The sequence below is a fragment of the Cinclus cinclus genome, chromosome Z (assembly GCF_963662255.1).
Source record: "Cinclus cinclus chromosome Z, bCinCin1.1, whole genome shotgun sequence".
Classification (NCBI taxonomy): domain Eukaryota; kingdom Metazoa; phylum Chordata; class Aves; order Passeriformes; family Cinclidae; genus Cinclus; species Cinclus cinclus.
Window position 1 is genome coordinate 3,939,899 of NC_085084.1, and position 12,960 is coordinate 3,952,858.

Consider the following 12,960-nt stretch of genomic DNA (forward strand, 5'->3'; position numbering starts at 1 on the left):
ACTCAGGTGGGCTTTTGGAATAGCTGCTGTAGAGGCAGAAAACATTAAGCAATTGAACACCTTGCTTGGACTGTCAGAGAACCCATCTGTAGTGGGACTCCTGAAGGTGAAGGAGCAGCAAGTGCCAATTGCCACCTCCACAGTGCACCACCGGCAGTACAGGACAAATTGAGATGCCGTGATCCCCATCCACAAGATGATCCGTGAGCTGGAGGGCCAAGGGGTGGTCAGCAGAACCCACTCACCCTTCAACAGCCCCATCTGGCCTGTGCGCAAGTCTGATGGAGAATGGAGATTGACTGTGGACTACCATGCATTGAATGAAGTGACTCCACCGCTGAGCGCTGCCGTGCCGGACATGCTGGAACTCCAGTACGAGCTGGAGTCCAAGGCAGCAAAGTGGTACGCCACCATTGACATTGCCAATGCATTTTTCTCCATTCCTCTGGCAGCAGAGTGCAGGCCTCAGTTTGCTTTCACCTGGAGGGGCGTGCAGTACACCTGGAACCGACTGCCCCGGGGGTGGAAACGCAGCCCCACCATCTGCCATGGACTGATCCAGGCTGCACTGGAAAAGGGTGAAGCTCCAGAACATCTGCAATACATTGATGACATCATTGTGTGGGGGAACACGGCAATGGAAGTATTTGAGAAAGGAGAAAAGATCATCCAGATTCTGCTGGGAGCCGGTTTTGCCATCAAGAGGAGCAAAGTCAAAGGTCCTGCCCGAGAGATCCAGTTCCTGGGAGTAAAGTGGCAGGACGGGCGGCGCCAAATCCCCACTGAGGTCATCAATAAGATCACCGCGATGTCTCCACCAACCAACAAGAAGGAAACACAAGCTTTCCTAGGTGCCATAGGCTTTTGGAGAATGCACATTCCTGAGTACAGCCAGATCGTCAGCCCTCTCTACCTGGTCACCCGGAAGAAGAACGAATTCCACTGGGGCCCTGAGCAGCAGCAAGCCTTTGCCCAGATCAAGCAGGAGATGGCTCATGCTGTAGCCCTCGGCCCAGTCAGGACGGGACCAGAGGTGAAGAATGTGCTCTACTCTGCAGCCGGGAACAAGGGCTTGTCCTGGAGCCTTTGGCAGAAGGTACCTGGTGAGACCCGAGGCCGACCTCTGGGATTCTGGAGCCGAAGTTACAGAGGGTCTGAAGCCAACTACACCCCAACAGAGAAGGAGATCTTGGCTGCTTATGAAGGAGTTCAAGCTGCCTCAGAAGTGATTGGCACAGAAGCACAGCTCCTCCTGGCACCCCGACTACCAGTGCTGGGGTGGATGTTTAAAGGGAAGGTCCCCTCTACCCACCACGCCACCGATGCCACATGGAGCAAGTGGATTGCCCTCATCACACAGCGCGCCCGTATCGGAAACCCAAATCGCCCTGGGATTTTGGAAATAATTACAAACTGGCCAGAAGGTGAAAATTTTGGTCTTGCCGATGAAGAGGAGCAAGAACAAGTGCCCCGGGCTGATGAAGCCCCGCCATACAACCAACTGGCAGCAGATGAAACTCGCTACGCTCTTTTCACTGACGGTTCCTGTCGCATCGTGGGGATGAACCGGAAGTGGAAAGCAGCCGTATGGAGCCCCACACGACAGGTTGCACAAGCTACTGAAGGAGAAGGTGGATCAAGTCAACTTGCTGAACTCAAAGCCGTTCAGCTGGCCCTGGACATTGCTGAAAGAGAGAAGTGGCCAAAGCTTTACCTTTCCACTGATTCATGGATGGTAGCCAATGCTCCGTGGGGCTGGCTGGAAAGATGGAAAAAAGCTAACTGGCAACGTAGGGGAAAACCAATCTGGGCTGCTGATGAGTGGAAAGACATTGCCAGTCGGGTAGAGAAGCTACCCGTAAAGGCCGTCATGTAGATGCCCATGTCCCCAAGAGTCGGGCTAATGAGGAGCACCAACACAATGAGCAAGTAGATCAGGCTGCAAGGATAGAGGTGTCACAGATAGACTTAGACTGGCAACACAAGGGAGAGTTGTTCCTGGCTCGATGGGCCCACGATGCCTCAGGTCACCAAGGCAGAGATGCTACCTATAAGTGGGCACGAGACCGAGGGGTGGATCTCACCATGGACAGTATTTCCCAGGTTATCCATGACTGTGAGACGTGTGCTGCCATCAAGCAAGCCAAGCGAGTGAAGCCTCTCTGGTATGGGGGGCGGTGGTCTAAATATAAGTATGGGGAGGCCTGGCAGATTGACTACATCACACTGCCTCAGACACGCCAAGGCAAGCGCCACGTGCTGACCATGGTAGAAGCCACCACTGGATGGTTGGAGACCTACCCTGTGCCTCATGCCACTGCCCGCAACACCATCCTGGGCCTGGAAAAACAAGTCCTTTGGAGACATGGTACCCCTGAGAGAATTGAGTCAGACAATGGGACTCATTTCAAGAACAGCCTCATAAGCACCTGGGCCAGAGAACACGGCATCGAGTGGGTGCACCACATTCCTTATCACGCACCAGCGGCTGGGAAAGTGGAACGGTGCAATGGGCTGCTTAAAACCACCTTGAAGGCACTGGGTGGGGGGGACATTCAAGAACTGGGAGATTAATCTACCAAAGGCCACATGGTTAGTGAACACCCAAGGTTCCACTAATCGAGCAGGCCCTGCCCAGTCTGAGCCCTTGAGAACACCAGATGGGGACAAGGTTCCAGTGGTGCATATGAGAGGTATGCTAGGAAAAACTGTTTGGGTGAACCCTGCCTCCAGCAAAGACAATCCAATTCGGGGGGTGGTTTTTGCTCAAGGGCCAGGGTGTACCTGGTGGATCATGCAAAGGGATGGAAAGACCAGATGCATCCCCCAAGGAGACCTTGTTTTAGGGTGAACTACCTACAATACTGTGCCTGTATCTGTAACTGTATGGATGTCTATAATTTGAAGATTTTTAATTTGATTTGGCATGATGGTAGGGGAAAATTCGGGGTGGATAATGTTGAGGGTTAGTTCTTTCTTTTTTTTCCCTCTGTGGAATTTTCCCCATTGTCATGCTAAGATACCTGTTGACTGGGCCCTGGTGACAAGGGGGAGGGGACGGGAGGGAAGAGTGAAACCCCGCGAGATTCAAACAGCCAGAAGAGGAAGCGGAAGGCTGGGTCTCGGCCCATTTCCCCCGTGGAGTTCGGACGAGAAGGACGATCGCCGCCGGCGTCCCATCCCTGCGTCGGGAAACCACCATCGGACCCTGCCCGGCTGTCTTCTTGCTGTGAACTACCACCATCCAGCACTCTACTGAGCACCGGGACCGACACCGTGAGCGGAGAGCGCTCTCTCTCCATCTCTCTCTCCCCCTGGGACAGCTCTGCCATCACCCCCAGCCCTCCTGCGGCTCTGCGGGACCTGCCCGCCCCCAGCACCGGGAACTGCAGCTCAGGGAAAAGGTGCCTGCAGCCAAAAAACACTGGGACTGAGTTACTGTTCTGTTTGTGGCTAATTTCATAGCTCTTGTTGTTCTTGTTTGTCTTGTTAAATATACTAGTAAAGAACTGTTATTCCTACCCCCATATCTTTGCCTGAGAGCTCTCTTAATTCCAAAATTATAATAATCGGAAGAATCACATTTTCTTTCAGTCCAAGGGGAAGCTTCTGCTTTCCTTGGCAAACACCTGTCCTTCAAACCAGGACAGCTTGGCAGGACCCCTGGGAAACTTGGGGCTGCTGTGGGACCCCCGCAGCCAGGACACTCTCTTTTCTCAGGAGGTCTCCTGAACTTTGCAGCATTCCCCTCTGAGCTGGGACACTCATTCCTCCCAGCAGGACTCCCAGAAAGTGTGGCAGCCCCCATTTGGGGGTTAGGGTTCATCAAGACACTCAGGAGCATTAATCCCTCATGTTCTGAGACCCTCCTGTAGTGATTAAGCCCCCATGTCCATGGGATCCCCAAGGTATTGACGCCCCTTGTGAGTGTGGCTGTGCTCATCAGGACCCCCAGGCCAGTAACACCTCATCCCTCTGCCTGGGACCCCCAAAGCCATGTCACCCTCATGAGAGGGGGGCGCTTCTGGTCTTTGCAGGACCCCCAGGGCTGTGGCAATAATTTTCTGGGGGACAGAGCTCTGTGGGATCCCCATGGCTGTGGGGTCTGGAAGGGGTGGGTGTCCTTAACACAAGGGTCCCCCATTCTGACCCTGGCAAATGGCCACCCAGTGCCAAGTGCTTCAGTCATCCTTCCATCCTCCCCTCCACCTTCCCACATTCCTGATCCGCTCCCTAGAGGGGCTTTTCTATGCGCCCCCTTCCCCAGCCAGGTGACAGTGGCCTGGATATTTGTGTTGGGCCTTGCCTTTGCTTTGGTTTGGCCCTGCGAGAGAACCCAAAAAATATCCCCCAAATCCTCCTGGCTCCCCATTTGTGCCTCCTGGTCCCCACACCCGTGTCCTGCTCCCTCCCAAGCTGCCCATCAATAATCCTATTTTCAAGCTCTTGGAAGGGGCATCTGCACACACACATGGGCCAAGAGGTGTGTGCCCTCAATTAAAGAAAAGGTTGTGGAGGTCAGCAATAAAGGGGCTGTGGCATACAAGGAAGGCCACTTAACCTGCCCCAAAACTGAGCAGATAAAGCAGAAAACAGCAATGCAAATCGCCACTCAGAAGAGCAGAAGAAATGACTCCACAAAATGGCTAAACTGAGGATCTTTGCTAAAATCATCTGCAACTTCATTCTGTGTCAAATCCCCTTTCAGCTCTTCAAATGTTTTAAGGCAGCAGTTGACAAGACTTGAACAGCATAAAATGTCACTAGAGTGGCACAGAGCTTTCTCAGAATTCCTGTTCTATATATAAATGTGTGTATATATATATATATATATATACACACGTAAAAATACATAGAATTTGCTGTTAGCAGGAGGAACTGGTGCTTTTTGCAGGGCTGTGTCAGAGCTGCTGGCTCTCAGCAGTGGAACAGCGCCTTCCAAACACCCGTGAAGTTTGGACTCCAAACACCCGTGGGGCTGGGCTCCTTCGGCACGTTTGATCTCCAAGTGGGAGAAAAGCGAGATTAGTTCCAGACTGTGATTTCCGCCCCCCCCGCCCCCCCCCCACCCAGGTCTCTACTTAGCTCTCTTAAAATTCCAACACTTCTGGCACATCCATGAGGAAACTGAGGCAGGCTGGAAGCACAGGGGAAATAAACACTAGGGACTCAAGGGCGTGCTTGCAAGAGCAAAGGAATCAAGCAGCTTTAAGCACAATTAACTGATTTTGGTTACGTTTAATACAGAAATAAGAGTTTTCTGGCTGGTACACAGAGCAGGCCATTCACAGCCGCCTTTAAAAAAAGAAAGTCCGCTATTAAGAAGGTCCAAGATTTCAAGCTTGCGTTCTTGTGGCTGCATGTGGCAGTCGGGGTTGTGAGGGTGGCATTAGGGCACAAGTTTGTCGCGCTGCAGGAGACACGGGAGGGACCGAGTGTCCCCTGCACTGACAGGGCGCGGCCCCGCCCGTCGTGAGGGCAGCGCTGGCCACGCCCTTTTTCTGCTGGACACGCCCCCTTTCGCCTCTGAAACCGCCCCCTCGTCTGCGGCTCCGCCCCCAAGCGCCTCGCGCGCCTCTCTTTGGCCCTCGCGCCCACTGCGACCTCCCATTGGCTGGGGGAGTCGCCTCGTGCGCGCCGCGGCCTCCCATTGGCTGCGGCTGCCGCTGGTGTTGTTATTCCTGTTACTGCTCTAAGCGGGAGCGGCGCGGGTGGCACCTGTCACCTCTGCTCGCCTCCTGTCGCCTCCGGCCACCTTTTATCACTTTTTGTCACCTTTTATCGCCTCTTATCGCCTTTTATCAACTCCCGCCTCTCACTGCCATCTCTTTGCACCTCTTACTTCTTGCCGTCTCTTGTCCCCCGTCCCCGGTTACTTGCCGGAGCTCGCTCTCTCGGTCCCTGCCCGGGCCATGTCACTGCGCGGTGGCCGCGGGCTGGCGGCCATCTCCCCTCTGCCCTCCCCGGGCACAGCCGCGCTCACGCCGCTGTCACTGGATAGGGCTGACCCGGCGGTCCCGGACAGGTGACGGGGGTGGCCGGGGTGCCTTTGTCCGGGGCTCGTGCCAAAGGACGCTTTTTGGGATCCCTCCTTCAGCTCCTGCCCCCGCCTCGCCGGGGCAAGAAGGGGCACCCGGGCCACGGACACTGCCCCGTGTCACCGACACTTGTCCGCCCGCAGGTACCAGGACACCCCTCAGAGGGGACGCGGGGCGCTGCCCCTCCCGCGGCTGTGGCACACGCTGTCCCCGGAGCCGCTGGCCTCGGACTGCCCCGGGGACTCGGTGTCCTCGCAGCCCACGGATCCAGGTGAGGGACTGCGGCTGCTCCGCCCCACAGCCGTCCCCAAACGCTGCTGGCTCTGGGGTCGTGCCGAAGGTGTGGGAGGGGGGTCCGAGGGGCTCGAGGCTTTTTGGGGAGTGATGGGCAGGAGCCCGTGCCTGCGGCCCCTGGGGCTCAGCCAGGAGCCGCTCCGCTGGGGACCCTGCTCGGGGTGACGCGCAGCATTCCATGCGGGACCGCTGCTCCCGACGGCGCTGCCACCCGCCTGCTGGGGGCCTCCCTGCACGGACCCATCCTGCCCGCTGTCCTGGGCTGCGGCCAGCTCCCCGATCCCCACACCGCGGCTATCCCTGTCCCTTGTTCCCGCAGCACTGGCACCGGACTCCCCCACACAGCAGAGCTCCGCAGCCGTGAGGGAAAAGTGAGTGGCCCCATCCCCGTGTCCCCCCGGGGACACCTCCTGGCCCTGGCCCTGGCCCTGGCCCTGGCCCTGGCCCTGGCCCTGCCTCTCCCGAGCAGCAGGGCTCGGTCTAAGCCCGGCTGTGTCCCCCAGTCTGTGTCTGGGACGTGACAACCTGGGCTGCCTGGGCAGGGATGCGGATGCCATCCCCCCATAAAGCTCATCTCTGCTCTCCCCACAGCTTCCAGAAAATGATGCCGAACTCTGGGAGACGTCTCAAAGAGTAAGTGGAGGGGCTGTGTCCTTGCGGCAGGACACGAATGCTAGGCTGTCCCCGTGCTCAGGCTGTCCCTGTCCCAGACCCAAGAGCCAGGCTGTCCCCGTGCCCCTGCTGGGGTCCCACTCAGGCCATTGGTGTTCGTTCAGTACCTGCCCCAGGTTCCTTTGGGGAGCTGTGGCTGCCCCGGGGAGCTGTTCCCCCACCCTGAGGACGTAGGGGACAGAGGTGACAGTGGCAGAGGGGTGGGACACAGCGCTTTCATTCCATCCTTTCCTTTCCCTCCTCTTGCAGCAGGAAGCTCCTTGGCCAGAGGATGCACTCCTTGCCGGTAGGTGCTGGAGGCTGTGCAGGATCCTGCCGAGTCCCCGGACGAGCAGGGACGAGGAAGATGGAGCCAGCAGCGGGGGCAGGGATCCCGCACCTGTGCAGCACCTCTCACCCCCTGGCTGTCCCACAGAAGTGTCAGCTGGAAGCCAGACCGGTCCTGAAGGACATCTCCCAGCTCCAGGTGCGCAGGGACAGAGTGCAGCAGCGCCAGACGGAGCCCGAGGATGAGGGGGCAGCGGGACCTGGGGGTCAGGGAGGGGGCAGAGGGGTGCTGATCCCGTGTCTTCCCCCGCTGCAGGAGGGCTTTGGCCCCAAAAAGCTGCAGAGGCCGGGCCAGCGGGACCGGCTGCCCGCCGGCCATGGGGCTGCCAGGAGGAACCTTCTTGCCAAGAGCCCTTCCCGCACACCAGAAGTGCTGGTGAGAGACTGGAGGGTTCGGGAGGGCACCAAGAATGGCTGATCCTGCGGCTGGACGCGTTGGAGCTGCTGCCACAACCTCCCCATGGGTGGGGGCCTGCGGATGTGGGAGATGGGCGGGCTGGGAGGTCATTGGGACACCCTGACTGCAAGCCTGGAATGCACTGGGAGGTGGATGGAGCTTGGGTACGGGATCCATCCCTGCGTGGGGGTGGAAAGCAGCTGACAGGACTTGTCCCCTTCACCATCTCCTCTGCTTCTCCCCCAAGTCCCCCCAGCTGGTGCTCTGGCAGAGCGATGCCACCATGTGCCAGGGGATGGAGAACGGGCTGACCACGCCAGTGATGAAGAAGGAGGAGGCAAAGCTGGTATGTGGCAGCCTTTGGCATAGGATGGAGCCCCACAGTCCCCTCTCGGGGTCTCCAAAGGGGCCCAAGGTCCCTGAGGTGGGGGCTGGTTGGTGAGCAGCACCAGCCCTGCTGCTGGGGGCTCCCAACACCCCAGGCAGCAGCACGGGCTCTCCCCACAGCGTGCGGGGAAGCGCAGCCAGTGCCGGCAGCTCTTCCGCTCGTCCTGGCTGCCCGGCAGTGTCCCCAGGCCCGTCCTGAAGCGGGGACAGCCCTCGCACAGGGGCACCCCTGTCAAGGCTAAGAAGCAGAAGAGGGTGTCTGGCAGTCCTGACCAGGAGGCGTCGGTGCAGTTGGTGGGTGATGGGGAAGGGGAGGAGTGGGACCAGCCTGTCCAGCAGCACTGGGCCACGTCCCTGCTGTTCCAGAGCCTCTGATGTCATCTGGGGCTGTGTGTGTCTCCACAGGGAGTGGGGCTGGAGCCTTCCAGATCCGCCCAGCTTGAGGAGATGGAGAAAGTGCTGGCCAGCGATGAGCAGGAGCTCATTGGGGACTTCTCCATGGTAGAGCCACGAGGATGGGGCAGGGCTGCATTATTGGGAACAGGGACCATCACTGGAGCCCTGCAAGAGCCCAAAGCCAGCTGGTGGCCCTTGGCTGGGGACACAGGGCTGTGACTGCCCAGCATGCAGTCCCTGCACTGGATAAAGAGCCCCATCACTGCTCCTCTGGGTCCATGCCAATGCCACGGCCACATGTATCTGCCCTTTCCCCTCCTGCGGGTGCAGAACTGACCACTGGGAGCTCCTGGGCTGGGGGGACAGGTGCCACCCCCAGGACGTGTCCCTAGGACAGGGATGACCCCGCATCCTCTCTCCTCCAGCCTCACCTCCTGCCGACGGTGGAAGGGAAGGACCCAAGCCTGAAGTACATCTCCCCTGGCACGGTAAGGGGACAGTGACCCTTTGCCAGGCCCCCCAAGGGGCTGCCTGCCTACTCCACCCCCCACCTGCCCCCGTGTGTCCCCCCTTGGTGACTTGTTCCCCCCGCAGCTGGTGGCAGTGCTGACGGGGCACTTCAGCAGCTTCCTCGAGAGCAGCATCGTGGTGGACTGCCGGTACCCCTACGAATACGAGGGGGGCCACATCACGGTCAGAACTCCACGCTCCCCCCGCCCTCTGTGCTCCTGGGACTGGGAGGAACGGGAGGAACCGCCACGAGGGGTTGAGCATAACGCCAGCAAGGGGTTCAGGATCGCCCGGGATTTGTTGAGTACCCTCTGAGAGATGAAGCAAAGATATAGAGCTCCCAGAGAGGAGTAAAGCAGCCTCACCAGAGGTACTCTGAGCCTCCAGAGAGCTTGAGCAGCCCCTCAGGAAGGGTACAGAGCTGCCCAGAGGGACAGAGCAGCCCCAAGGGGAGTGTCAAGACACTCCCTAAAAGGTTGATTCCCAGCTGGAAAGAGGAGCATGACAGTGGGGGAGGCTGTGGGGCAGCGTCCGTGGGTCCCTGCAGAAAATGAAATGGGAGGCAGAGTGGAGAAAGGTGCCTCGTGTGTCCGTCCCCAGGGTGCTGTCAACCTGCCGCTGCAGCGGGATGTGGAGGAATTCCTGCTGGAGCGGCCCAGTGTGGCGCTGGACAGCAGCAAGAGGGTGATCGTCATCTTCCACTGCGAGTTCTCTGTTGAAAGGGGCCCCAAAATGTGAGCGATGCCTCGGTGGGGGGAGGGCACTTCGGGGTCTGCCCGTCCCCCAGGCACGCCTGGATCCCCTCACGGGGCTGATCCCGTGGCCTTTCCCTGAGTCACAGGTGCAAGTTCCTGCGCGAGAGGGATCGGTCCTGCCACGAGTACCCGCAGCTGCAGTACCCTGAGCTCTACGTCTTGAACGGGGGGTACCGCGAGTTCTTCTTCCAGTTCCCGGTGAGTCCCCTCCCGGTGTCCCCTCGCTGGCAGGAGCTGAGGGGGGCGCACGGCAGTGGGGAGGGGCAGTTCTGGCTCTGAGCCCCTTCCCTGCAATGGGGCTGACGGAGCCGTGCGTTGCAGAGCCACTGCGAGCCCCGGGACTATCGGCCCATGGCGCACCCGGCGTTCAAGGAGGAGCTGCGCAAATTCCGCGGGCAGAGCCGGCGCGGCCGGCGGGAGCTCTTGGTCCGCGGGCGGGACCTGTGACCATCCATCCATCCATCCATCCATCCATCCATCCATCCATCCATCCATCCATCCATCCTTCCATCCATCCATGCATCCCACCGGGGAACAACTGTAGGAAGAGTTCCCTTGGCCAGGGATGCGCCTCGGCTTGCTCTTGTTTGTTAGGATGTGTTTGGGAAGGTATTTAGAGTTAAGATTGGTTTTGCGTTTGTTTATTGTTACAAATGGTTTTGTTTTGTTTTTTGCTATAAGTATTTTTTATTTATGGTCTTCCATATTTTTTGTTTATTGTAAATAGTTTATTGTTATTAATATTTTTGTGTTTGTCTGTTGCGAGGATCTTTTGTTAATTACAATGTCTGTTAATAAACTCCTATTGTAGGAGAACAAACCTGGCTCCTGAGCTGTCCCTGCCCACACCAGGGCTCTGCAATAGGAACGGAGGGGTGGGGGGACGGGCAGGCTGGGATGGAGGACTCTGGGGCTCTGGGGACAGGGACAGCTGCTGGCAGAGGACAGGGATAGGGTTTCCCTGGGCTGTGGTGGCTTCCCCACAGACAAGGTGGGTGGGGAAGGGGCAAGTGTTGGCCCCTTGGCTGCTGCTCCTGCAGGGTGGGGCGGCAGCAGTATGGCCCTGGACCCGCATGGGACCCTCTTTCCTGGACATGCTGGGCTTGGCAGGACCCCTGGGAAACTTGGGGCTGCTGTGGGACCCCCGCAGCCAGGACACTCTCTTTTCTCAGGAGGTCTCCTGAACTTTGCAGCATTCCCCTCTGAGCTGGGACACTCATTCCTCCCAGCAGGACTCCCAGAAAGTGTGGCAGCCCCCATTTGGGGGTTAGGGTTCATCAAGACACTCAGGAGCATTAATCCCTCATGTTCTGAGACCCTCCTGTAGTGATTAAGCCCCCATGTCCATGGGATCCCCAAGGTATTGACGCCCCTTGTGAGTGTGGCTGTGCTCATCAGGACCCCCAGGCCAGTAACACCTCATCCCTCTGCCTGGGACCCCCAAAGCCATGTCACCCTCATGAGAGGGGGGCGCTTCTGGTCTTTGCAGGACCCCCAGGGCTGTGGCAATAATTTTCTGGGGGACAGAGCTCTGTGGGATCCCCATGGCTGTGGGGTCTGGAAGGGGTGGGTGTCCTTAACACAAGGGTCCCCCATTCTGACCCTGGCAAGTGGCCACCCAGTGCCAAGTGCTTCAGTCATCCTTCCATCCTCCCCTCCACCTTCCCACATTCCGGATCCGCTCCCTAGAGGGGCTTTTCTATGCGCCCCCTTCCCCAGCCAGGTGACAGTGGCCTGGATATTTGTGTTGGGCCTTGCCTTTGCTTTGGTTTGGCCCTGCGAGAGAACCCAAAAAATATCCCCCAAATCCTCCTGGCTCCCCATTTGTGCCTCCTGGTCCCCACACCCGTGTCCTGCTCCCTCCCAAGCTGCCCATCAATAATCCTATTTTCAAGCTCTTGGAAGGGGCATCTGCACACACACATGGGCCAAGAGGTGTGTGCCCTCAATTAAAGAAAAGGTTGTGGAGGTCAGCAATAAAGGGGCTGTGGCATACAAGGAAGGCCACTTAACCTGCCCCAAAACTGAGCAGATAAAGCAGAAAACAGCAATGCAAATCGCCACTCAGAAGAGCAGAAGAAATGACTCCACAAAATGGCTAAACTGAGGATCTTTGCTAAAATCATCTGCAACTTCATTCTGTGTCAAATCCCCTTTCAGCTCTTCAAATGTTTTAAGGCAGCAGTTGACAAGACTTGAACAGCATAAAATGTCACTAGAGTGGCACAGAGCTTTCTCAGAATTCCTGTTCTATATATAAATGTGTGTATATATATATATATATATATACACACGTAAAAATACATAGAATTTGCTGTTAGCAGGAGGAACTGGTGCTTTTTGCAGGGCTGTGTCAGAGCTGCTGGCTCTCAGCAGTGGAACAGCGCCTTCCAAACACCCGTGAAGTTTGGACTCCAAACACCCGTGGGGCTGGGCTCCTTCAGCACGTTTGATCTCCAAGTGGGAGAAAAGCGAGATTAGTTCCAGACTGTGATTTCCGCCCCCCCCGCCCCCCCCCCACCCAGGTCTCTACTTAGCTCTCTTAAAATTCCAACACTTCTGGCACATCCATGAGGAAACTGAGGCAGGCTGGAAGCACAGGGGAAATAAACACTAGGGACTCAAGGGCGTGCTTGCAAGAGCAAAGGAATCAAGCAGCTTTAAGCACAATTAACTGATTTTGGTTACGTTTAATACAGAAATAAGAGTTTTCTGGCTGGTACACAGAGCAGGCCATTCACAGCCGCCTTTAAAAAAAGAAAGTCCGCTATTAAGAAGGTCCAAGATTTCAAGCTTGCGTTCTTGTGGCTGCATGTGGCAGTCGGGGTTGTGAGGGTGGCATTAGGGCACAAGTTTGTCGCGCTGCAGGAGACACGGGAGGGACCGAGTGTCCCCTGCACTGACAGGGCGCGGCCCCGCCCGTCGTGAGGGCAGCGCTGGCCACGCCCCTTTTTCTGATGGACACGCCCCCTTCCGCCTCTGAAACCGCCCCCTCGTCTGCGGCTCCGCCCCCAAGCGCCTCGCGCGCCTCTCTTTGGCCCTCGCGCCCACTGCGACCTCCCATTGGCTGGGGGAGTCGCCTCGTGCGCGCCGCGGCCTCCCATTGGCTGCGGCTGCCGCTGGTGTTGTTATTCCTGTTACTGCTCTAAGCGGGAGCGGCGCGGGTGGCACCTGTCACCTCTGC

At 57.8% G+C, this 12,960-nt stretch overlaps 1 protein-coding gene across 1 annotated transcript; it reads left to right on the forward strand.

Moving 5' to 3' along the window:
• The first annotated feature begins 5,912 nt into the window (after nucleotides 1–5,912).
• LOC134056673 (M-phase inducer phosphatase 2-like) lies at nucleotides 5,913–10,223 on the forward strand. The gene is made up of 14 exons (XM_062513531.1): nucleotides 5,913–6,025; nucleotides 6,182–6,309; nucleotides 6,836–6,965; nucleotides 7,254–7,290; nucleotides 7,417–7,521; nucleotides 7,591–7,699; nucleotides 7,944–8,074; nucleotides 8,236–8,409; nucleotides 8,521–8,616; nucleotides 8,937–8,999; nucleotides 9,106–9,204; nucleotides 9,622–9,755; nucleotides 9,863–9,974; nucleotides 10,098–10,223. Exons 1-14 carry the CDS (start codon nucleotides 5,913–5,915, stop codon nucleotides 10,221–10,223), a joined length of 1,557 nt encoding a protein of 518 aa, XP_062369515.1.
• Nucleotides 10,224–12,960: the final 2,737 nt, after the last annotated feature.

Excerpts from the sequence above, each read along its gene's own strand:
- LOC134056673 (XM_062513531.1), top strand. The coding sequence starts at position 5,913 with ATGTCACTGCGCGGTGGCCGCGGGCTGGCGGCCATCTCCCCTCTGCCC. Across the intron at positions 6,310-6,835 it reads CTCGCAGCCCACGGATCCAG|TCTGTGTCTGGGACGTGACA; the intron begins GTGAGGGACTGC and ends TGTGTCCCCCAG. Across the intron at positions 7,522-7,590 it reads CGGAGCCCGAGGATGAGGGG|GGCTTTGGCCCCAAAAAGCT; the intron begins GCAGCGGGACCT and ends CCGCTGCAGGAG.